The following is a 25989-nucleotide window of genomic DNA, read 5'->3' on the forward strand; positions in this document are numbered from 1 at the left end:
GAGAAATTCTTGCCAAAAAAGAAAGCAAATTAGCGGACTGAAAGAACAATTCTGTGATTTCTCATTACACATACCCCAGAATAATATATGTTCCAAAAGTCACAATCAGGATCATGAAGTATTGTGCTGAAAAATGCACTAACAAATGATTAAATCTACGAAATGAGATGCTTCACACTCTTCAATTCTATATGACAAATTGTATGTTTATTAAGTAACAGTGCTGGTAAAATAACTTTGGGATATTTTAAACAGTTCTACAACATTTCACCCACAATAAGACAAAGTGCCATAGTTTTAGATCATCTAGATTTTTTCAGTGTGTACATTTGTCATCGGTCCAACAGCAAATAACCCTGTGAGAATGTCTAAGTTGACAGCATTATATTGTATAAAATGTTCCACCTTAGATATGGTCATTACAAGTCTTTTTTGTGCTATAAACAAGTATTAAAAATTTGCAGAATTTTCTTCAAACTTCTGGAAATCTTTTGAAACTGTGGTGCAAGATATTAAGGTATTTTTCTCACTTTATCTCTGCTTTAAATATCTACAGAACAACAAAGGCAGGAAAAAGGATAGGAGTAACGTGTGTAGTTGTTTAAAGTCCAAACTAGTGTGAATTAAACATTAAAGTAAAAGCAAAATGCGGAAGATCCTGCCAATCTGAACTAAAAACTGAAAATGCTAGAAATACTCAGCAGGTCAGGTAGCTTCTGGAGGGAGAGAGAAACAGTGTTAATGTTTCAGCTCTGTGACCTTTCATTAGAACTATTCTGAAGGGTCACAATGACCTGAAACATTGGGCAGAATAATACAGGGTGTTGATGGCACCCCTACCCCCTTCCGGAAACCACGTCGTCAGGCTTCGCCTCAACCAACTCCACAGCAATAAAGCACTGCGGGGTTCATTAATCAGAGCTCAGTGGGACCCTCAATGGGGCAGAGATCCTGCCCTCCGGAGCTGCCAGCTAATCGGGATTGGCCAGCAGCTCCATCAGTCTGGGCAGCACCAGGAGGGTGCCACTGGCAGCTGCCCGGAGCAGCTGAAGTGAGGAGCCTGAGGCATAGGATCCACGGAGCAGGTAAATCTGGGGCCTTGAGTCAAGAGGGTTTGGAAGTGTTTGGGGTGATGGCGGGGGAGAGGGTGAGAAGAAAAGGGGGCTTCAGTCTAAGAGGCAAAAGGCAGCCTCAGAAAATCTACCCCATTCCCCCTTCCAACCCACCCGTTAACCATTTGAGGTTTAAAAAAAAAAAATTATTTTTAATTTTTTTTTAAAAATCGGGCTTTCCATACCTGCCCTGCTGCCCACGGCAAACATATTATGGCCTGGGCAGCATATTATTCGGGCCGATAGACTTGATAACAAGTCTAATTGGCCCCTGATCCATAATTTTAATATAGCATGTGGGCTGCCAATTTCTGTTCCCGCCGTTCCCCCACCCTGTATTATAGGGGTGAGTTCAGTGGTAAGTAGGAAGAAGGTGGGTTGGGTGCACATCCCATTTTATGTGTCCCCCTTGCGGGGAGCTCGCCTACTGCGGGCACGTAAAATTCATCCCCTGAACTCTTTTTCTCTCCGCTGATGATGCCTGCCTGACCTGCTGAGTACTTCCAGTATTTTCTATTTTTATTATTAAAAACTGGGAATGGTAAGAGAAACTTCATATATTTATTCAAGAGAAACTGCTCTTAAGCCCCCTGGTAGGGAAGAGGTTATTTCCATCACAATTATATTATGCTCAAGTGACTGATTGACATTTGCTGAATATCCAGATTAACTCATCAAATCTGTGTTCTTCGGAATATTTCTAGAAAACGGTTTCCCATTAAATGTATTGTTTGCACTTAATCAATTGTAAGATTTATAGAATAAAATTATAGATAAATGGTTACAACACAGGACATTCAGTCTAGTAAGCTGTGCCAGTTATTTGAAACAGCATTGTAACTAGTCTCACTCCCCATAGCCCTGCAATTTATTTTCTCCTTCAGGTACTTATTCCAAATCCCTTTTGAAAACCATGTCTGAGTCTGCCTCTACCGCCTTTACAGGCTTTCCAGATCGTAACCACCGGCTTTCTTTACATTTCCAGTGCTCATCTCTCCACCTGGAGGTAACATTGAATTTATTCATTCAATTACCCAGCTTTATTGCTCAAAATATTTTATAAGATTTCCTTCTCTTTATCCTTGCTTTCCCATTCACCTTGACAATTAGAATTTCTGTTTCTTCTCTTCACTGGTGACACTCCCAACTCCATTACGAAAACAAGAGAGCTGACAAGCAGCCTTAATCTTAAAAGGAGATTAACAAGCTTAAGGGGAGATGATGGTGCAGTGGTAATGTCACTGACCTAGTTATACAACAGCCCAGACTAATGCTTTGGGGACATAGATTCAGAACCTACAACAGCAGCTGGTAGAATCTGAATTCAATTAATAAGTCTGAATTTAAAGCTAGTCTCAGTAATGGTGACCATGGCAACCATCAGCAATTGTCGTAAAAATCCATCTGGTTCACTAACATCTTTACCTAGTTGGGCCTACATGTGACTCCAGAAACACGGTTGACTCTTAGCTGCCCTTTGAAATTGCCTGGCATGCAACTCAGTGCCTGGACAATTAGGAATGGGCAACAAATTCTGTCTTTGATAGAGGCTCCTTCATCACACAAAATATTTTTTTTAGAAGTCCCTCTTTTACAATGATGATAATCATGGGGGATTTTAATCAATTTATAGACTGGCAAAACCAGATTGGCAAAGGTAGCCTAGATGAGGAGTTCACAGAATGTTTTTGAGATAGTTTCTTAGAACAGCACGTTCTGGAGCCAACCAGAGGGCAGCTGGCATCGTGCAGTGAGATAGGATTAATTGATAACCTCATAGTGAAGGCACCCCGAGGAGCAGTGATCATAATATGATTTTATTTCACATTCAGTTTGAGAGAGAGGGGAGTGCGTCCAAGACTAGTATTTTAAATTTAAATAAGGGCATGAAAGCAAAACTAGCTGAAGTGAAGTGGCAAATGTGCTTACGGGATAGATCAATAGAGTCCCATTGCAGACATTTAAAGGGCTATAGATACATTCCAATGAGAAAAAAAAATCCCAAAGGGAGGGCCCATCATCTGTGGTAACTAAAAAAGTTAACGACAGTATTAAACATAAAGAAAAAGCATATATTTGTACAAGGACAGGTCAGAAGATTGGAAGGAATACGAAGAACAAACAACAACAACAAGATTGATAAGGAGGAAAAAACTAAAGTGCAAGAAGAATCTAGCCAGTAATATAAAGTTGGACAGTAAGAGTTTCTATAGGTATTTAAATAAGAGTGACCAAAGTGAGCACTGGTCCTCTAGAAAGTGTGTTTGGGGAATAGGGCTATTGCAGATGAATTAAACAGGTATTTTGCATTGCTCTTCACTATACAGGACACCAGTAACATCCCAGGAATATCTGTAAGTCAGGAAATGGAAGGGAGCGAGGAACTCAGGAAAATTGCAAACACCAGGGAAGTGATATTGAGAGCATTGTTGGTTCTGTGGGCTGTCAAATCCCCAGGTCTGGATGCACTTCATCCTAAGGTCTTGAAAGAAGTGGCTAATGAGATAGGTGATGCGTTGGTTTTAATTTTTCAAAAATCCCTAGATTCAGGGAAGGTTCCATTAGATTGGAAAATAGGAAATGTAACTCCTTCATTCAAAAAGGAGGGGGTGGTATGTAGTGCAGTGGTTAGCACTGGGACTGCAGTGCTGAAGACCCGGGTTTGAATCCCGGCCCTGGGTCACTGTCCGTGTGGAGTTTGCACGTGAGTGCATGGGTTTCACCCCCGCAACCCAAAGATGTGCTGTTTAGGTGGATTGGCCATGCTAAATTGTCCCTTAATTGGAAAAATAATAATTGGGTACTCTAAATTTTTGTTTTTTTAAAAGGAGACAGAAAGCAGATTGTTAGCCTAACATCTGTCACAGGTGAAATGTTGGAAACTATTATTAATGATATTGTAGCAGTGCACTTGGAAAAATTCAAGGCAATCAGGCAGAGTCAACATGGTTTGGTGAAACGGAAATCGGTTTATCCAATTTATTGGAGTTCTTTGAAGGAGTCATGTTCTGTGGATAAAGGGGAGCCAGTGGATGTACTGTACTTAGATTTCCAGAAGACATTTGATAAGGTGCCTCCTCAAAGGTTATTGTGGAAAATATAAGCTCATGGTGCAGGGGTAACATATTGGCCAGAATTGAAGATTGGCTAGCTAACAGAAAACAGAGTTGGCATAATGGGTCTTTTTCTGGTTGGCAGGATGTGATAAGTGAAGTGCCACAGGGCTCACTGCCAGGCCTCAACTTTTTACAGTTTGTATAAATGATTTGGATGAAGGGACTGATGATATGGTTGCTAAATTTGCTGACGTTACAAAGATAGGTAGGAAGGTAAATAGTGAAGAGGATGTAAGGAGGCTACAAAGGGACATATATAGGGTGAATGGGCAAAGATCTGGCAAATGGAAAATAATGTGGGTAAATGTGAAATTGTCCATTTGATAGGAAGAATAAAAATAAGCTTTTTTTAAAAAAAGTGAGCGATTGCAGAGCTCTGAGGTGCAGAGGGATCTGGGTGGCCTAGTGCATGAAGCACAAACGGTTTGTATACAGGTACTGCAAGTATTTAGGAAAGCTGATATAATGTTATAGTTAATTGTGGGGGAATTGATTACAAAAGTAGGGAGGTTGTGCTTCAGTAGTACAGAACATTGGTGAGATCACATCTGGAGTATTGTGTCACAGTATTGGTCACCTTATTTAAGAAAGATGTAAATGTGTTAGAAACAGTTCAGAGAAGGTTCACTGACTAATATCAGGAATGAGCGAACATTTTAGGAGGAAAGGTTGGAGTGGTTAGGTTTGTATCTACTAGAGTTTAGAAGAGTGGCTTCATCAAAATATTTAAGATCCTGAGGGATGTTGACAGGGCGGATGTGGAGAGGAAGTTTCCTCTTGTTGGAGAATCTAGAACAAGGGGTCAGCGTTTAAAAATAAGGGATCGCTCATAGAGGACAGAGACGAGGAGAGATTTTCTTTTCCAGAGAGTCTGTAACTCTTCCTCAAAAGACAGTGGAAGTAGAGTCTTTGAATACTTTTAAGGCAGAGTTAGATAGATTCTTGATTAACAAAGGGGTGATAGGTTATAGGTTATAGGCAAGAATGTGGGATTGAGGTTACAATCAGATTAGCCATGATCTTTTTGAATGGTGGAGCAGGCTCAAGGGGCCGAGTGGCCTATTCCGGCTCCTAATTCGTGTGTACACATGGTGCTCCATAACCAGCTCGTGAGTGGGGTGTGAGGACTGATTGGCTGATTTTGAATTCTCCTCCCTCCCGGAGGAAAGCATCTAACACTCCCAAGCCTTCTCTCCAATGACTAACTGAGTAATAAGCTTCACTGAGCATTGAATTGCAATGCAGATCCATGCCCTACCTCCATGTTACTTGGCTTATTATATTACCTCATGGAAAAGGGGCAGCACGGTGGCTCAGTGGTTAGCACTGCTGCCTCACAGCACCGAGGACCGGGGTCCGATCCCAGCCCCTGGTCACTGCATGTGGAGTTTGCACATCCTCCCCGTGTCTGCGTGGGTCTCATCCCCACAACCCAAAAGGATATCTATGGTGGGTGAATTGCCCATGCTTAATTGTAAGAAAAGAATTGGGTACTCTAAATTTATTTTTGTTTTAATTACCTCATGGAACCTAAATGTCCAATAGGGTGGATCTAACACCTTCTCCCATTGGCACTTTGTATATCATACAATAGCACAGCTCGGGAATGGGGAAAGGAGCCAGGTAACTTCTCAGGATTCTGCCAGTATCATTTTGAAACTGACCACAAGGGGCACAAGCATTGTCCACAGTGAATTACTGACATTCTGAATTTCACTCCTTATTGGGGAGAAGTGTCTCTATGTGCCTCCCCTTTCTGACCGGGAACATAGCACCATCAGTACTACCATTGTTATACATGCCTAGTATATATACAGCATGTATCGGACCTATATAAATGCCACAACACTGAAATGAACTGGACTCACTTCAGCCATAATGGAGAGGAAGCTTGAATGCTCGACAGTGAATATGTCATGGGATAATGGCCACTGTTGCCCCTCTAATTTCACCCTGAACAGTAAACTTTCTGCCGCATTTGGTAATTTGCTATCTACTATTTTTGTGTTTCTTTTTTTTTAAATTAAGGGGCAATTTAGCATGACTAATCCACCTACCCTGCACATTTTCGGGTTGTGGGGGTGAAACCCATGCAGTCATGGGGAGAATGTGCAAACTCCACACGGACACTGACCCGGGGCCGAACCCGGGTCCTCGGTGCCATGAGGCAGCCGTGCTAACCACTGCGCCACTTTTTTGTGTTTCTTTAACCAGTTCTTACACAACTGATAAGGCGAGGAGGGGCAAGGCAATTGACTGGACCCAGAAATAGCCTGAAGGAGAGGCTTGAACCCTTTTCTCCCTATCAGTTAGGACATGGTAGTACAGAGCTTCTCTCACAATCCAAAAGGAACTACATCAAGTTTATGTCAATATCGGTGTTCAACTTCAATAAAACAGTTGGTGTTTGGCAGTGTGGACTGGTGAGACAAGGTCCTTATGCCATCACCCATCCCAATCCCGTTTAAACACGGCATCTTCAGAAGTCCAACACAGCCCTCTGCCATTTTTGTTCACAAGAGGTTTAGTGTGTTCCCCTCAGCTCAGTGTCTTTAAAAAAAAAACAGCTGCCTTCAAAATGAAGAGTTGGGATGAGGCTGGTGGAACATTTAAGGGAACGTTTACGATGAATTATCTCCAACTCCCAGGTGAAAAAAAAACCCAGCAAGAACTTTTTGTGTAAGGCACATCAAACAAGATCATCGATCCTTTTGCGTTTCTCATAAATTAGGATTTCGAAGTGCCTGCTAGGTTTGTGTAAAAAACCATCTCACTGGTGTCCTGCGAGGGAATCTCCTTCATCCACACTGGCTGGGTCAGTGGGGGAAACCTTCCCTTGACAAATGACAATCAGGTTGGATAAGGACATAACACTTGGCAAACAACAAGCCAGTTCGCTATCTGAGTATACAGTAATGGTGCAGGTTGTAAATAGAGAACCGAATGCATTGTCAGCTCAGTTCTGTTTCAATCAATTCATACATATATATATATATATTTATAAGTAGCAATCTGGCCAGGCTGGCTCGCTGTCAGCAGGTCACCACGTTGCCCGGAGTTGCATCCGAGGTGAAATCGAACTCGTTGTGCCCCAGCCAGAGTTCGGGCAGCTCGTCCACTCGGTCCAAGCCCAGATCCAGCACCAGGGTCATGAGCACGTCCTCGTCGATGAGGTCGGTGTCGATGATCCCCGGTGAGGCTGGGGGCTGAGGAGCAGCCGGTGCCTGGCTATCCCCGGGGGCTGGAGCGGGCTGCAGAGCAGAGCTGTGGTACTGGCTGTTGAGTTTCTGCAGCTGGAAGCTGGCCAGCAGCTGCGGACTGTGCAGGCTGAACTGCTGCTGCTGGGCCCCGCACGAAGAGGCCATCAGCCCCGAGGTGAACTGCCCAGTGTTGCCGCTGGGGACCCTGCTGCGAGTGACCGTCTCTCCATAGTGCAGCATGGTGACCGCTTCCCGTTCCTTCAGTCCCGGGCACACCACAGAACTCATCGACCCACTCAGATCAGCCAAAAACCTGTGGGAGAGGGTAAAACAACTTTTAATTAACATTAGACCCAGAACACTATGGTTTTGATGGTGGGTCAGCAGGTCTGGAGGGAGAGAAACAGGTTTCCAGTCCGATAAGGCTACTTTAAATTAGCAACATTCCAGGGAGAGAGTCTCAAAAACAAACACTGCACTTTCAGTAAAGAGCAGATACCAGAAATGTGTTCACCCTGGGACCTTTTAAATGTCTCTAATCGCTGTGCTGCAACATGTTACCATTCGGAATTAGTATCAGTGTGTTTCACACTGCTTTTGCCAGGTCTTCTACAGACTGACACCGTTAAATGCAACTTGAAGGTCGATTTTTTTTTATTGATCACGTTTCAGGGCAAAAAAAAAGATTGCTGTTGCTGGTCTAGCTCTCAGTGGCGAGTGGCGTTTGGGACCTGATTGGCGGTCAGCTAACAGTTGGGTCCAAGTGAGGTTGTTGAGACATTTTCAAAGGTGCAGTTCATGTGAAAGTGACATCTCCAGGCTGTGCAGACAGAATGCCGTCACTGAAATCTAATTCAAGTGTAACTCGTGTAGACAACCGAACCTAATCTAACTGAAGGAATGTTGAAAAGACCAGCCTAACCTCTTCATTCACGAGAAAAGTGCAGGATCAGTGAAGGTGGCTGGCCCTCGCCCTCTTCAATAATTTAACCAATTATTGGATCGCCCAATGCTTCTGGGAATGTCAACTGTGTATCGCTTAAGTATTTTTATTTTTCATTTAACTTTACGTCTGTCCCCTGATTTTACTTCCCTGGCTTGATTTAAAATAGATGTCTGGGGTTACAGTGTCAATGTCATTTTATAAACGTCCATGAGGTTATCCCCCCCACCCCCACCCCCACCCCCACGCACACACCACCACCCGCCCTTAAGACATGGGTTTGCGGTCTTCACGGCAATATGGATCAATTTGCTGGGTTCTTCCAGAACACTAGTGCACTTCCTGCAAAATTCCCCCCAAATCCTACGTGATCAGATGAAAGTTGCTTGTTGAGTCGCCATAAAGCAGTGAGCCTATTCATTGCTCAATGCTCCGGGAATCAATTGCCCGAACCAGAGTTTGTAACCCTAAGTAATGACAACCAGTTCCGCGAGACTCCTGGGGATATATATCATGTGATCCAGAGGAATTACAAGTGCTAAATCCCTTTAACCCATCAAAGACATCTGCCACACTGACTTTAAGATGGTCTGCTGGGTGCGCAACAAATAATGGGAAACCGGTCAAAGTTTGGTGGATATTTCCAAACATTTTCATTCTGCGGTGACATTTTAATTTTCACCTTCGTTTCACACTATTTCCGCTTTCCAGAATTCAGACTTCTTTCACGAAGCCCTCTGCTGCTGTGACAAGGGCAGAGTGTTTTTCTTATATTCTCTTTTAACATCGCCTGCTATTCTCATCACTTGGGACCATTTTTGTGTTTCGATTATCCCCGTTAATCTACTCTAACATTCTGCTATAACAGTACTCCCGAGCTTGCCTCCCGTTGCAAGCACCTTGCTAGTGTTTTACTGAACTCTTCAAAGCCTAAAAAACCCATATAACAAACATTTAAAATCTTCTAATAAGCCCTAATTGGACAATATTTTTGTAATATCGATATATCGGACCTTGTCAACCATTATTACATAAATTGCAGGATAAACATATTGCAAGGATTAAAGATGTAGACATTAGTCTAGATACATACATATGTTTTATTTTGTGATTCACCCAGACTGGCCATGTTGTGTTTCAAACCCGGGACTAATCTCACGAGGTATATTTCCAACCAGCAAGCATGTCGATGGAAGCTACTTTTGCAGAGGAGAAGCTCGCCACTGCTAAACGGCCAAGCCGACAGCTCCTTAAAGTTGAACACTCGCTACTGAGCAGTTAGCTTGATAATCTAGTCTGCACTTCATTCAAATGATTGCGAATATGTGCTGAGCATGAAACAAAGGCGTGAGCGGTGTTCAGTCTTACCTTCTGCAAGGTTGGTTGCCCGAGACACTCTGTCGATCCGATTCAGGGTGCAGACATAACAACCCCTCCACCACTCCGAGGACGTGACCTCCAAATGCCCACTTTCTGTGCGATGAGATCCTGTCCCCTGCCGGGTTGGTGCTGGAGCTCCCGCTGATCCGACCTGGAGAAATCCCCCTCGAAGTGAGGGCTCAGCAGCAAATGGGGGTGAACAGATTGAGTTCTGAGTCGGATCCGGAGTTGTTGGTACCACCGTTCAATTTGACGAGCTGGACCACTTGCAGCGACAGGCGTGCAGGCTTTCTCCTGGGCAATGACCTGACTCGAGTTGCCAGGAGCTGGGGAGACCCGTTCCCAAAGAATATCTCAATCTGAATGATCTGCGCTTGATCCAATTCTCTCTGCCCAGCAAATCTATACACCGCTCCCTCTATGAATCCCCACTTGCAATGAAAGAGGTTGTCTCTGGTCTCTCAACGTTATTCTGACCTAGCCCCCATCAGCATTCACTGGCACAACGTGCAAATGTAACCGAGTGGGACGACTGCAAAACCTGGCCTGGATCGTCCTGTTTGTTGATGTGCAGCTTTTCCAGAGGATTCCTCCAATCAAAGCAAAGTCACTGGAAGAGAGGGGAGGGGGGGGGGGGGGTGGAGGGGGAGGGGGAGGGGGGGAATTAATTAATAGGAATAACTGCTTTGAAAGAACAAAGCCAAATGTCCATTCAAGGTGCATGCTAAGTAGTTCTGGTCTCAAAAGCTGGATGGGAACATAGGATCAGGAGTAGACCGTGTGACTCCTGCAGCCTGTCCCGCCGTTCTATCTAATCACTTGATTCTCTGAGTGACCAATGCCTCTCAGTCCGAGTATATTAGCTGGTGGAGCATTCATAATAATAATAACCTTTATTATTGTCACAAGTCGGCTTACATTAACACTGCAATGAGGTTACTGTGAAAAGCCCCTAGTCGCCACACTCCGGCTCCTGTTCAGGTACACAGAGGGAGAATTCAGAATGTCCAATTCAGTTAACAAGCACGTCTTTCGGGACTTGTGGGAGAAAACCAGAGCACCCGGAGGAAACCCACGCAGACACTGGAAGAACGTGCAGGCTCCGCACAGAGAGTGACCCAAGCCGGGAATCGAACCCGGGTCCCTGGTGCTGTTAAACAACAGTGCTAACCACGGTGCGACCATGCCACTATCCTCTGAGGTACAGAGTTCCAAACGTTCACAATTCTCTGAGTGATGGGGCTTCTCCTCAACTTACTCCTGAATGATAGGCCCCTTTTCCTGAGATTTTGCAGTTGGGGGAAACAACCTCTCACTATCTACCCAGTCAAACTCCTTCTGAATCTTTTGTGTGTCGAGGCACAAAGGCAGGGGACTGGCACGAAGTCACGGTGCTCGTTTGGAGAGCCTGTGCAGACACAATGGACTGAATGGCCTCTTTCAGCACCATGTCAATTTTGTGATTCTGTCATATGTATCAGTGAGATTGCCTCTCAGTCTGCTAATCTCCAGAGAGTAGAGACTCAATTTAGTCCATCTCTCGTCATAGGACAACCCATCCCAGCCAATCTAGAAAACTTTCACTGTTGCACCTCCAATGCAAATATATCCTTCCATAAATATGGACAATAAAAATCTCCTTCAGTACTCCAGGTCTCACTAATGCATTGTGCTATTGTAACAAGACTTCCTTATTCTTGTATTATAACTCCTTTGCAATAAGGACCAACATGCCATTTGCCTTCCAAACTGTTTTGCAGCACCTATATCCTTGTACATGTTCACCCAAGTCTGACTGAATACCAGCATTACAGTGGTTAGCACTGTTGCTTCACAGCGCCAGGGTCCCAGGTTCGATTCCCGGCTTGGGTCACTGTCAGTGCAGAGTTTGCACGTTCTCCCTGTGTCTGCGTATGTTTCCGCCGGGTGCTCCGGTTTCCTTCCACAAGTCCTGAAAGACGTTCTGTTAGGTAATTTGGACATTCTGAATTTTCCCTCCGTGTACCCGAACAGGCACCAGAATGTGGCAACTAGGAGCTTTTCACAGTAACTTCATTGCAGTGTTAATGCAAAACTACTTGTAACAATAAAGATTATTATTATTACAAATTTCACCCTTTTTGGAAACAATTCTGCTTTTTTACTTATTATGAAAGCAAATAGCCTCAGACATCCCCACTTTACACTACAGAGCTCTGAACGAAAACGTCAATACAGACTCGAAACACTAACTGTGTTTTCTCTCTCCACAGATGCTGCCAGACCTGCTGAGTTTTCCCAGCATTTTCTGTTTTTGTCTCAGATTTCCAGCATCTGCAGTATTTTGCTTTTAGCTTTGAGCCTTAGTGGAGAGGGTGTTAGGCAGCAGAAGGGTAGGGGTGTTGGTGGAGAGGCAGGGCGGGGAGGGAGCACCCACAGGAACAGACCTTTGTGTGGGCGGATGGTGAAGGGAGGCCATTGATTTATTTATTTTTAAATTTAGAGTACCCAATTAATTTTTCCAATTAAAGGGCAATTTAGCATGGCCAATCCACCTAGCTTGCTCATCTTTGGGTTGTGGGGTAAAGGAGGCCATTGATGGACATGCCCCTCCAAACCCAAGGCCTGGTAGAGTCACTGTTCAGACTTCTCCCCTGATTGTAAAGAGCAGCAGACCCAGCAGTGGCATTTACATATGACCAGGCTACACACCATGGGCTTTGTCAACATTAAGAAACTATTGGGAAATAAATGGGAATTGTGTTTTTTCTCAACTGACAATGCAGCACAGTGCCTTTATCCATTGTGATCAAGGGAGCATGTGTCTGATCACCACAAGTATAGACAATTATTTTGAAGTACGGTATTAACAAAACTTGTCATGAGAATTGGACTTTTGCTATTCATGTTTTTGAGTCTTCCTGATTCCATGACATCTATAGTAACAGCCTCAGGCCAATATGAGTATCAGACAGAAAGGGGAAAATCAGGTGAAAAGAAAGGGGAAATTCTTAATTAAAAATGGGGAATTCTACATAAGAACATAAGAACTAGGACCAGGAGTAGGCCATCTGGCCCCTCGAGCCTGCTTCGCCATTCAATGAGATCATGGCTGATCTTTGTGGACTCAGCTCCACTCCATCCGGCCCGTACACCATATCCCCGAATCCCTTTACTCTTTAGAAAGGTATCTATCTTTTTCTTAAAAACGTTTAAAGAAGGAGCCTCAACTGCTTCACTGGGCAAGGAATTCCAGAGATTCACAACCCTTTGGGTGAAGAAGTTCCTCCTAAATTCGGTCCTAAATCTACTTCCCCTTATTTTGAGGCTGTGCCCCCTAGTTCTGCTTTCCCCGACCAGTGGAAACAACCTGCCCGCATCTATCCTATCTATTCCCTTCATAATTTTATATGTTTCAATAAGATCCCCCCGCATCCTTCTAAACTCCAATGAGTACAATTCTTTTGGACTTAGAAATCAATATTATATTTCTTATAATCCTGCACTTAGACACATGTTAGGAAATACCAAATAAACCCATATTTGTCGTGTACAATCCCTTTTGCCTTTACCTTGAACAGTATTTATTTTATTTCACTGTCTACTTGCGTCCAGAACACTTTCTCCTGTTTCTGCCAGATTGGGTTCAGAGGAATGAGTTGAGCTTGGGTTGGTTGAGCATGGCACCACGGTCAGGGCTTGAGTCGGCACATAGGAGAGTAATGCATTTGAGGCTAAGGGGTGTGGAATAAGTGAGGAACAAGAAGGAGACAAGGGTGGACGTGAGTGGGTGTGTGCGAGTGCAGAAAGGAGAGAATGAGCAGAAAGAAAATGCATTTTATTGGCCAGTAAAGCCAAAATCACTATTCTGATGAAGTAATTGAGCTGAATCGTTGCTCTGTTTCTTTTTCTATAGATGATCTGCTGAGTGTTTTCGGCATTTTCTATTTTTATTCCAGCATTTAGAATATTCTGCTTTAGTTTACGTGATACTCCTTTTGGGACCCTACAGGGTTAGCGTACGAAACATCATAAGCGGAGTTCTTCACTCTGAAGCAGTTTAAGACTGCGACCAGTCCATGTTAAATGCCACACGAATTCCTCCACGTTTTGCAACCACCATTTCCATTCATCGAAAAGGGCAGATGTTCAGGTTTTTTGCACAAAAGTAGCTGCCTAATCGGCACTTCAATAACACTATACCTCAGTATTCAGGGCAATTTGAAGACCACCCGTTAAACATACTTACTTTTCAATGCCATCCTATCCAGTGCTTTGCATTTCAAACTGCTCTCCCTTCCAATGGGAGCGTTGCAGCTCCATTTCCACAAGAGCGGCACAGATTAGATCATCTGCTGTTGTGCGTTACATTGTTTTCAATAGCGTGACTATAGATCTGCCTTTGGTTATCTCTCAACTTCTATTTGCCACATTCACATCTACCCATCTATCGCTCACAGTGTGCCTGCTGATCAACACCCCACATTTCTAACATTCAAACAGGGCAAATATCAGAGACTGAGGAAGATATAGTTCGAGAGGCAGTAGTGACAAAGTGATCTCACAAAGTAATTTCAACTGATTTCCTCTGCCTTTGAAATATTCATTAATATAACATTACTTGGAATGTTATTAAAATGTTCATCTTACTCGTGTAGATCAGAACTGACACCAGTGCCGCAAAATAATTAAACCTCCCCCTCCCCGACTTTAGCACGATGATTTGTCCTCAGGAGTGGAATCTTCTGGTTTAAGAGCATCCGATCTATTGATGTCTGTTTGGACAGCCTGCAGAAATTCCTGTATTTCTTCTGGATTCTTGAAGCATTCCAGGGTTGCCTCAATCTGATCCCTCAGTGAATCCGAGGCCTGCGGGGGGGGGGGGGGGTGCAGATTCATCAGTCACTTCTGCAGACTAGGATCTTTTTAGCCCAGCTGTTCAGATTCATCTGTGGCGTTTTGTTTCAATTTTATCTGTGTCTGGAAGATTGCCAGCGAGATAGTAGGTAGCTATTTAAACAAGATGTGTTTTTTTTTTTGCAAGGCCAGAACACCCAGGAGCGCACATTTGAATGGGATGCGACTTATTCCAACTACGATAAACCTTCCAGACCACCTTTACTGCTCTCCAAATAGGACGAAGTCTTACAACACCAGGTTAAAGTCCAACAGGTTTGTTTCGATGTCACTAGCTTTCCAAATAGGAGGCGATAATTGAACCAATCAAAGCATTGGCGGTAAGATATTCACATCCAGTATAGTTTTGTTTTGCTTCCGCCGGTGTCAGCCTGTGGAGTTACCAGGCAATATGGTTATCAAGGAAACGGTGCTGAGTTAGCACAGTCTACTATTAAAACCGTAGGGGGCCTTTTTAAAAAATGGATAATTTTTTCGTCTCTTCCTTCCCCGCCCACATCGAGAAGGAAAGCCAGCATACCTTTTAGCAAAAGAATAGCACAACCGGAAATGACTTGTTAGAAACCTGGCCAGTCAGCATTGAGTATCGTTAAAATTTAAGTATGTTCAAGGCTGTGATAGACAGATTTTTAATCAGTTAGGGAATCAAGAATTATGGGGATAAGGCCGGAAAGCGGAGTTGAGGATTATCACATTAGATCAGTCATGATCTCATTGAATGGCAGAGCAGATTTGATGGGCCAAATGGCCAACTTCTACTGCCAGGTCTTATAGTCTGATGGTCTTAAACTGCCCAGCTGTTGACAATACTTCCACCTGTACTAAAGCTGCGAGCAGTCATATTGATGGCTTTCTGGAACAGTGGGGCCAGTCAGCAAGCAGGCAAAAAGTAATTCCTGTCTTCAGGTGCTTTTAACACAAAGACACAGCAAAAACATAATTACAGTTATATTAGTGAAAAGGGATGGTCAAGATCAATAGGAACTCCTTGAAAACTGATAAGTTGTATTGTCAACAAATGTAAGGAAATGGCATACATGTTTGAACAGTTACTTTCTGTTTTGCATTTAGAGTAGAGGGAGAGGTCAGCATGCTGGATCTCCCAAGGAAACTAATATTGTGTCAAGGTCAGTGGCACCAAATGCATATAATAATGGGACTAAAGAATGATAACTCCCAGGAGGAGATTTTTTTAAAAATTGAGTACCCAATAATTGTTTTCCAATTAAGGGGCAATTTAGCGTGCCCAATCCACCTAGCCTGCACATCTTAGGGTTGTGGGGGTGAAGACACGGGGAGAATGTGTAAACTCCACATAGACAGGATTGAACCTGGGCCCTCAGTGCCGTAGGCAGCAGTGCTAACCACTGCGCCACCCCCAGGAGCAGATTTTAAAGGAAACGGCTGAGAACATTGCCCAAGCTATAATCTACCAAAGTTCTCTCGATTTTTTCCCTTTAGATTGGAAAATTACACACGTTGCTGTGCTATTTAAAGTGAAAGAGGGAAAGCAGGGAATTATAGACCAATTAGTCTAACATCTGTTGGAGGGAAATTACTAAATGCTATAATTAACGATAGGGCAACTAAACACCTTGAAAATTTTCAGCTGATCAGAGAGAGCCAGCATGTATTTGTAAAGGGTATGCCATGCCTGACAAACCTGATTGAGATTTATGAAGAGGTTTTGAAGAAGTGTTCAGGGGAATGTCAATGGATGCGATTTATATAGTTACATAAAACATTGATATGAAATGAAAATCGCTTATTGTCACAAGTAGGCTTCAATGAAGTTACTGTGAAAAGCCCCTAGTCGCCACATTCCGGCGCCTGTTTGGGGAGGCTGGTACGGGAATCAAACCGTGCTGCTGGCCTGCCTTGGTCTGCTTTAAATGCCAGCGATTTAGCTCAGTGTGCTAAACCAGCCCCTTGATAGTCCTTGATAAGAGGCTCTTAACTAAAGTTGAGCAAGTTTTATAATTGTCAGGATGTAATCCATGGTGTCTCACAGGAACCTGTGTTGGGGCTCAACTATTCACCAAATTTATTTACGACTGTTTAAAATTGGGATGGAAAGTGTAGCCAGTTAAAATGGCTAACTCCCGATTTAGAATGGCTAACCCCGATTTAAAATGGCAAACGGAAAAGGCTGATGGGAAAATCAGCCAACAGGACTAAAACAAGCAGCTGCAGGTAAAACTGTGTATTTGCCTCTGGGAAGGCCAGACAAGATCGATACCTGCAGCCATCAGCATAACAAAACACCAGCCATCTGAATACTAATTAACAATCCCCGGGAACAATGTGCAACAAATTAGACACACACAACCCAGACTTTTCGGCACCAACAGGAGCCTACACAAAGGGAGGTGAACGATCACCCCCAAGACCGCCCATCGATCAAGGAATCGCTCCAGCATTGGAGAATATCGAACCAAGTGATTGGGCACTTGGAACCAGGTACAGGGTCCGCCCCGAAAGGCGGGAAGCCCCTGGGGACTATAAGAATAGAGTCCAAGTTCAAATCGACCCTTCGACACCCTTCTGCAACCCCTTCTGCCTCCTGCACCCTTCTGCTGACCTTCTGCAACAGCTGCTCAAATCGTAAGTCTTACTTCAACGCTCGCTATGAGATAGGCGCTCCTAGCTATTCATCTGTACCAGCTTCGAATCCCACAGGCTCAGAACCCAAACGAAAGGCCATTCATTTCCCTAACCTGGTGGGCCATTTCCAAAGTTAAGTATTGGCCTGTTAGTTGTAGGAAGTAGCTTAGAAGTAGAATTTATGCATAAGCATTGATTACTGTATATAATAAATGTGCGTTGATTTAACTCTTACTAAGCGGTGTGTTGGATTATTGATCATTACTCGGACTTGAACCACATGGCGGTATCAGAAAGATAACCGGCGACTCAAGAGCAAAGGTGATAGAACAAGAGCAATTAAACTAAGACTAAAGTTAGCAGCAACATTTGGCGAATCTGGTGGGACCCAATCTAGAAGTGGAAAACCACTCCGGGAGAACCCAAGAATTTGAATTAGAAATCCAATTGGAAACAGAAAACCACAAGTGTTCAAGAGTTCTGATCAATAGTCATAATTCGGAAGTGTGTGTATGCATGCGTAACTAACAGGGCTATAAGGTAAAACTGATAGATTTTTGTTGTGTCAAAACTGTCGGAAGTTTGTATATCGGAAAGTAGCGAAAGCCGTACCCATATTTACAACACCGCCTTAGCCCCCTGTTCCAAATTTTAAAGAAGAGGCATTCGGATAGGAAGGATGGCAATGCAGGCAATGCAGCGCCTCATGAACCCTGAGGAATTTGCGGTCGCAGCGACCAGCAGCAGTAGAGTGGGACAATGTCCCATTTGGGAGGAAGAAATCAGGAAATATCTCAAAGGGAAAGGATGGCCCCTTTGGAATGATTTCTGTGATAATGAGGAATCAGGTCCCGGGAGTATAGGACATACTTGGTGGGAGAACCTGAGCGAGATCCACAAAAAGAGCTTGGGAAAAGCTCGCAAGCCGATGGCAATCGTGTCCTGTTTGGCACAATTGCGAGGCACAGGGGAGGTCGTTAAGACGCTCCGCAAAGAAGTTGAGGGCATACATCGGATGAGTAAGGTCGATGTAAGCGAAGTAGAAAGAGAGAGTATGGAATTGAGGAGGAAATTGGCAGCAAAAGATGGAGAGGTGGATGACGCCAAACGGGCTCACCAGTCTTGTCTGGCGCATTTAAACAGCTTCCAGTCTCAATACGAAAAGGCCTATCACGACACGCAACGTGCAGTTCTGGTACGAGAGGAGACAGAAAAACAGGTAGAGACATTACGGAAACAGTGTAGTGATCTCAAGGCAGCATTAAGAGCACTCCATGCTGCCACCACAGAACAAAGACAAAGCACCTTAGATCACGCAAAGTGCCGGAAGCAGATTGCAGAGCTGCAATCGCTGCTTTCTGTTCAAAAAGGTTTTCAGGAAACCTTTGAGGAAAAGTTAGATCAGGAAGATGGCCCTGATTGGGAAGAGTTAAACGAAACAGCGCAGAGATATGTTCAGGGAACATGTGTGCAGGGAAAGCCCCAAAAGAGAAAAGCGCCCCAACCCCCCCCACACAGCAGATAGTTCTAGCTCCAATGAACCCTGTAACCACCCTCCGCACAGCCACACCGGACGATGCAGAGTATCTATATTCCACCCCCTTAACAGTGACCCAATTACGGGACGCGTGTGAAAAGATCACACCGTTCCTCCCCGCCTCAGACCCCCACCATTTCTTTGCCACAGTTAGACATCAGGCGAACATGTACGGCCTGGATGAGCGAGAGCATGTAAAGCTCACAGTTTTAAGTTTAGATCCGTTGGTAGCAGCAGCCCTTCCCGACCCACAGAATTAGGAGGAGGCACCCTTGCAGAAATGCATACCGCGATCCTGGATGCGATCGGGTATAACCGGGGTGACCCCGTAGATGGCCTCAATAAATGTAGGCAGAAGAAATCTGAGCACCCCACAGCGTTCGCTGGACGCCTGTGGATTCACTTTGCAGCAGTCTTTGGAGACGTAGACCGTGCCCATTTGTCCCCAGACAACATGGCCAAATGGACCCACACCCTTATCTCCCATGCCACAGGAACAGGACAGAAAGCTTGTACGAGTTATGATCCCTCAGAGGAGGCCCATAACGAGAAGTGGGTAGTGAAGAGATTGTCCCGCGTTTGGGAACAATCTGTTCAAAGTAAACCCACCGTTAAGAATAGCGAGGAAAAGCAGGCCGGCGCAGATATGCAGGCAGTAAAAACAACACAATAGAACCCCGCATGGGTGAATGAGCGAAAGAACAGCCCCCACCTAAGTCACAAGAGTGTTACAACTGCGGACAGTTGGGACACTTCGCAAAAGAGTGCAATGCCCCTAAAAAGCCACAGAGAGCCCAGCAGACAGGCACTCTGATTAAGAAAAAGACAGAGCCCATTCATAGTGTTAGCGCCCGTTCGGATCAGACGGACTTGACCGGAACGGACTGACGGTGTACAGGCTCCCCCAGTTGGGTCTGCGACACCCTTTGGGATAGGTCAGGACGACCAGTAGTTGCAGCAAAAATTCGGGGACAGCCTATCGAATTTCTCTGGGACACAGGAGGGTCCCGCACCACAATAAATTCCTCCACCATGTTCCAAAAAGACACGTGGCCCACTACAGCCACTATCACCCTCAGTGGCTTTACAGGCCACTCACAGCAGGGACACATCACAGCCCCTGTACCCATTCAAATTGGTAACATTACCACCAAGCACCCCGTGGTTTTAGTTGACCTGCCCCACACAGCAGAACACATTCTGGGAATTGATTTAATCAATTCCCACAACTTATCATTCGATCCAGACAACCAGTGTGTCTGGAAGATGGCAAAATCCGCAAGAGCCCCCGCAACGCTCAACATAGGAGAGTATATGAACAAAATTAGCGCCGTAGGTGAATTTTGGTTCAACCCGACCACGATTAGCACGGACAAGCAGGTTAGGGCAGTTCTGCAAAAGAACAGGGCAGCATTCGCGACCCACAAGCACGACTGTGGATGGATGACTGGCTCTGTACAAATAACAGGACCTGACCCTAGACCCCAAAAACAGTAAGGATTTCCCCAAGAGGCAGAGGGAGAAATCTCAAAAGTAATAGAGAGCTTATTAGAGCAGGGCATACTTAGATCAGTAGCCTCTACTAATAATGCCCCGATTTGGCCAGTGAGAAAGCCCGATGGATCAAGGCGACTGACCATCGACTATCGGGAACTCAACCCCCGCAGCTGCCCCCACCGTAGCAACAAGTCCCGAGACCATGCTCAAGCAGGGACTCAATTACCGACACTTCACGGTTTTGGACGTCAGTAATGGATTCTGGTCCATCCCATTGGCAAAGGCGTGCCAGTACAAATTTGCCTTCACCTTTAAAGCACAGCAGTACACGTGGACATGCCTGCCACAAGGCTTCCACAACTCCCCCTCCATTTTCCACCGACAGCTGGTTTAGCAAAATTCTCTCGCCCCGAATGTCTGGTACAGTATGTAGACGACCTACTACTGCAGACAGACACCAAGGAAGAGCACATTGAGCTTCTGTCCGAACTCCTGGAACTATTACATTCAATTGGTTGTAAAGTCAACCCCAAAAAGGCCCAGATGTTGGAAGAAAAAGTGATATATTTGGGAACAATTATCACGCACGGTAAACGCGAGATCGAGCATAAAAGAATTGACTCAATTGCTAAATTGCCCCTTCCCCAGAACGTTTCAGCCTTCGGTCGTTTTTAGGACTACTGGCTACTGCCAAAACCACATTGACAGTTTCGCCAGCAAGGCAGCACCCCTCTCAGACCTCCTAAAGAAAGGAGCCCCTTGGGAATGGCTTCCGCAGCATACGGATACTGTGGACTCTTTAAAACAGGCACACATAGCAGCCCCCGCACTACATGTTCCAGACCCGCTTTCCCCTTACGCCATAGAGGTAGCGACCACAGACCGCACCCTTTCAGCCGTGCTCCTCCAGGAATGGCACGACCAGTTAAGGCCCGTAGCTTACGCTTCCAGAATTTTAGATGCTGTGGAGCAGGGATTTTCAGCCTGTGAGAGGCACTTGCTCGCAGTATTTTGGGCAGTCCAGTACTTTTCATACATTACCGGACTGAACCCCATCACAATTCTCATAGAACATACCCCCACCAAACATTTACTGGACGGACGACTCTAGGACGGTACCGTCAGCCAAATAAGAGCAGCTAGATGGACCCTTCTCTTGCAGGGACGGGACATCACTGCGAAAAGGACAAAGACACACACCTATTTAGCCGACAATTTACAGTATCCCAGAACCCCCCATGAATGTGAGATTATCTCTCCACACCACAACACAGGCCCCTTTATCGCTAAAACACCCCCCAGAAAGATAGGTAATTCAACTCAGAGCCCCAAGCACACGGACACGTGTGAGCCCATAAATATTTATGTGGATGGATCTTCCACAGTCTTGGATGGGAGGCGCATAACAGGTTGCGGTATCTATGTCGAGGACACGCAGGGACGCGCCCTCGAGGAAATAGCGTTAAAACTACCCGGACACTTAGGCGCGCAGGCAGCAGAGCTTGCGGCCATCGCATATATAGTTGAGCACCCAGATTCCTTCCCCAGCCCAGCAGACATATACTCGGACAGCCTCTATGTCTGTAACAGCCTCACGGAATTTCTGCCCCTGTGGAAAGCAAGAGGATTTGTTTCCGCAGACGGGAAACCTCTCCCCTCAGCCCCATTCCTCCGTCATATTTTAGAAAAAGCCCAGAACAGGACTTATGGGATCATCAAAGTCCGCAGCCACCATCGTTCCTCCCCCCCTGGAAATGTAAAAGCCAAAGCACTGGCTAAAGCAGGTTCCAGACATGGGTATTTTTAGAAACCCCCCGAAAGCGCGCCAGTGAGTGCAGTCCACGTCTCACAGACAAAGATCGAGGATCTAGTGGAGGCCCAGAAGCAGGACACCAATCTCAAGGGAAACTATCCAGCTCCCTATGAGAGATTTAGAAATACACTGACCACACATGACGGTGTGGTGTTAAAGGACACCCTTTATGTGGTTCCTGAACAGGACAGGAATCAATTGATTTGTTTGTTCCATGACGGTCATGGACATCAGGGAATCGATCCCACTACAGCCCATCTCAAGCAGCTTTGTTGGTGGCCAAATTTAAAGGAAGATGTAAACCATTACATAGAAAACTGTCTTATCTGTGCGCAGAATAATCCGGACCGATATGCCAAAAAGGCTCAACTCAGCCACACCCGACCCGTTAATGGCCCCTGGACTAACCTCCAGATCGACTTTATAGGACCATTGCCCCCTTGCAGGAATGGCTATATATATGTACTTGTGGTAATTGACACATTTACAAAGTGGGTGGAAGCATTCCCAGCCCGCACAAACACTGCAAAAACCACAGCCAAGATTTTGACCCACCACATCTTTACAAGGTGGGGACTCCTCCGCAGCATTGAATCCGACCAAGGTTCCCATTTTACGGGACGTGTCATGCAGAACGTCCTCACGACATTTGGCATCACCCAAAAATTCCACATAGCATACCACCCACAGTCGAGTGGTATCGTGGAGCGCATGAATCGGACCCTAAAAACCACCCTCAGAAAAATGGTCCAGCAGAACAACACCACTTGGGACTCAGTCCTCCCTTTTGCGCTGATGTTTTTGCGTAACACTATTTCTACCTCCACAGGTTACACCCCACACACCCTCATGACCGGATGCCCCATGCAAGGCACAGAATATTTGTTAGGTTTGGACCTGACCAGCCCCGAAGTGACGGCCCTCACACACGAGAAAGCCGTGGAGCAATTAGTTGCAAATGTTAAAACGGCTCAGCGAGCAGCCGCAGTAAAATTGGGCACCAGAAAGAAACAGAGCAAGGCTTGTTTCGACAAGACAGTGCATGCGACTGAGTATAGTATCGGACAGCAAGTGATGCTTTCTGTATATAACCCCAGCACATTCCTGTCACCAAAATACTCGGGTCCGTATTCCTTTGCGGATAAAGTAAGCCTTTCCGTTTATAAAATAAAGTACCCCAATGGTAAGACTGCGTGGTTTCATATAAACCAGTTAAAGGTTTATGGAACACAGTCGAACCACGCACACCACGACATGCTGGACGCAGCACACCACACCCCGCCCACAGCCAACGTAACCCTACCAACCCCCACCACGTCCAGCCCAGCCACGGACTTGACCTCGACTCCACCCCCGAAATATACACTCTGCCCCGGAACGCCCACAGACTGCAGCAGCAGATACAGCGACTGTGACTCGGACGATAGCCACAGCACGCCTACCTACTATCCCCATGCAATCGGACCCACACCTAGCGACTCCGACTTCGATCCCAGTGATCCCTTCCTGATCACTTTCCTGAACAAACCCGACCTTCGACCATCGAACCACACTGACGACCCCGATTTTGTCCCCACACAACTAGACACCAATCATTTGCACCGTGACAACTCATACCGACTCGTCCGCAACGACAAGAGCAACCCCAACTCACACCATGCAGCCCTTTCAGTCCTAATGTACTCCAGAGTTTGGCACCCGGGAGAAGAGGACGACCTCGGGTCTGACTCCCAAACCGCCAACCCCTTTGCGACCCTGTTCGCAACCGAGAACTGAGGTGTCCAGATGATGTTTTAAAGGAACCGCTTGGGAGAAGTGTTGTCCTTTCTGATGGAACCTGCAGAATGTTTTATGTTGTGTGTACGTTTGTTAAATGTTGTATGTCCAACAGGAGAATTTTTTTCTCACTGCCCCACGCCTATTTGGCCGAAACCTCTGAGGACTTGCCTACAGAGCCTCACTGTGGCCAGACACTAGTTCAGAGGAACTAGCTTGTCTGCAGACACTTGTTCGGGTACCAGACGCCCGCTCGTAACTGCCCTTCTGGTTCGAAGGAAAGAACCACTACGGCAGCCCCAGCACGATGACTACATTTTTGCCCGTTCTTGTCGGTTGCTCAGGCAGTGGAGAAACGGCTTGAGACCCGCCCTGCCTGGGAACCCCCCACTGGTCAACTACGCTCGGGTAGGAGAGATACGGCATTGGTAGCCGTCCTACCCGGGGACTCCATCCAACTCTTACCCGTCGCGGCCCATACCCACCTCATTTGGCATTTTTCAGTTCAAAAAGTTTTGTTTGTTTCGGTAACCTTTAGGTTGCCGGCCATCTGCTATTTACATCCTGGAACATTTGGATGCTAAATCAGCACTGGTTTATTATTGGGAAGTGTGCCGTGTCCTAAAATCTGTTTTTTTGGGGGAAAAAAATGAGGGAGTCATACATAGTGACCAATTATAAAGGGAATAATTGGCACAACAGGACAGACACACTAGCATACCAGATATTAAACAAAGATAGTTACAGACACTATGCTTATTTCTACAGAACTCCAGAAGCTCCAGGACCGGAGAAAACAAAGAAAGAAAAGGGAAAGAGAACAGCCATGAGGACTTCCTTCATATGGATCAACATAATGTTTATGGACATTTGGTTGCGCGTGACCGCGAACCCCATGACTTCAAGACCCCCAGCCGTTAATGTTTTACTTTCCCGCAGTACCCAGAGCCCAGTCACCAGCGACACTACATCATCTTGGTGTGCCAGGTTCATAACCTGGTACTCCCTGTCCTATGTGATCGAAACACTACTAGCGTTGGCGATACTCTGCTGCATCGTGCAGACTATGCGTCTATGGAAATGGAGAAGGAGAGCCTACCGCGCTCGAATCCCGGTATATAGGATCAGATCCCCTATGTTAGGTTACGACCAGACCCCCGACCCCCGCGATCTATAACAAAGTAATAAAGTGCATTCACTTGCGTTACTGTTATTGTAAATAAAGAGATGTAAAGAACTTTTCATGAGCAAATTGTATGATCCTGAGCTTGACTGCCAAGCCAGGAAAGACTGGATGAAATGCTATGATTTTGTTGTATGTTTGAGGAAGGTTGGATAATGGAATGTTTAAGTGAGTGTAGTATATTAAGAATAAGTTAGAGGTTCCCAGTTTATTGTTTTGTAATGCATGTCCCTGTCTGACATAGCGCCCTTAGAATTGTTAGTTAAAATTCTTTGTGCATAGCTATGATCAGTGCAGAGGCCATGAAGGAAGTGACCCCCCCCCCCCCCCCAGGTCAGAGAATGGAAAGCAACATAATGATGTCATCTTTCACGCTTCGCGTTAGGATCACAAGGAGGGAATGTAGCCAGTTAAAATGGCTAACTCCCAATTTAGAATGGCTAACCCCGATTTAAAATGGCAAACGGAAAAGGCTGATGGGAAAATCAGCCAACAGGACTAAAACAAGCAGCTGCAGGTAAAACTGTGTATTTGCCTCTGGGAAGGCCAGACAAGATCGATACCTGCAGCCATCAGCATAACAAAACACCAGCCATCTGAATACTAATTAGCAATCCCCGGGAACAATGTGCAACAAATTAGACACACACAACCCAGACTTTTCGGCACCAACAGGAGCCTACACAAAGGGAGGTGAACAATCACCCCAAGACCGGCCATCGATCAAGGAATCGCTCCAGCATTGGAGAATATCGAACCAAGTGATTGGGCACTTGGAACCAGGTACAGGGTCCGCCCCGAAAGGCGGGAAGCCCCTGGGGACTATAAGAATAGAGTCCAAGTTCAAATCGACCCTTCGACACCCTTCTGCAACCCCTTCTGCCTCCTGCACCCTTCTGCTGACCTTCTGCAACAGCTGCTCAAATCGTAAG

At 45.5% G+C, this 25989-nt stretch overlaps 1 protein-coding gene and 1 long non-coding RNA gene across 2 annotated transcripts in view; one reads left to right on the plus strand and one right to left on the minus strand.

Moving 5' to 3' along the window:
- Positions 1-185: 185 nt before the first annotated feature.
- On the minus strand, positions 186-9930 carry cited1 (Cbp/p300-interacting transactivator, with Glu/Asp-rich carboxy-terminal domain, 1). Its single transcript, XM_072505234.1, has 2 exons — positions 9740-9930; positions 186-7741 (listed from the first exon to the last, which is right to left on the minus strand). The coding sequence occupies exon 2, from the start codon at positions 7714-7716 to the stop codon at positions 7261-7263; it is 456 nt and encodes a 151-aa protein (XP_072361335.1). The 5' UTR covers positions 7717-7741; positions 9740-9930; the 3' UTR covers positions 186-7260.
- Positions 7636-25989, plus strand: part of LOC140420995 (uncharacterized) — a 41314-nt gene continuing 22960 nt past the window's right edge. Inside the window, exons 1-2 of the long non-coding RNA XR_011946650.1 lie at positions 7636-7753; positions 14775-14902. This is a non-coding gene — a long non-coding RNA (uncharacterized lncRNA). The remainder of the gene's footprint in view (positions 7754-14774; positions 14903-25989) is intronic.

The sequence above is a fragment of the Scyliorhinus torazame genome, chromosome 5 (genome assembly GCF_047496885.1).
Source record: "Scyliorhinus torazame isolate Kashiwa2021f chromosome 5, sScyTor2.1, whole genome shotgun sequence".
Classification (NCBI taxonomy): domain Eukaryota; kingdom Metazoa; phylum Chordata; class Chondrichthyes; order Carcharhiniformes; family Scyliorhinidae; genus Scyliorhinus; species Scyliorhinus torazame.

Excerpts from the sequence above, each read along its gene's own strand:
- cited1 (XM_072505234.1), bottom strand. The coding sequence starts at position 7,716 with ATGAGTTCTGTGGTGTGCCCGGGACTGAAGGAACGGGAAGCGGTCACC.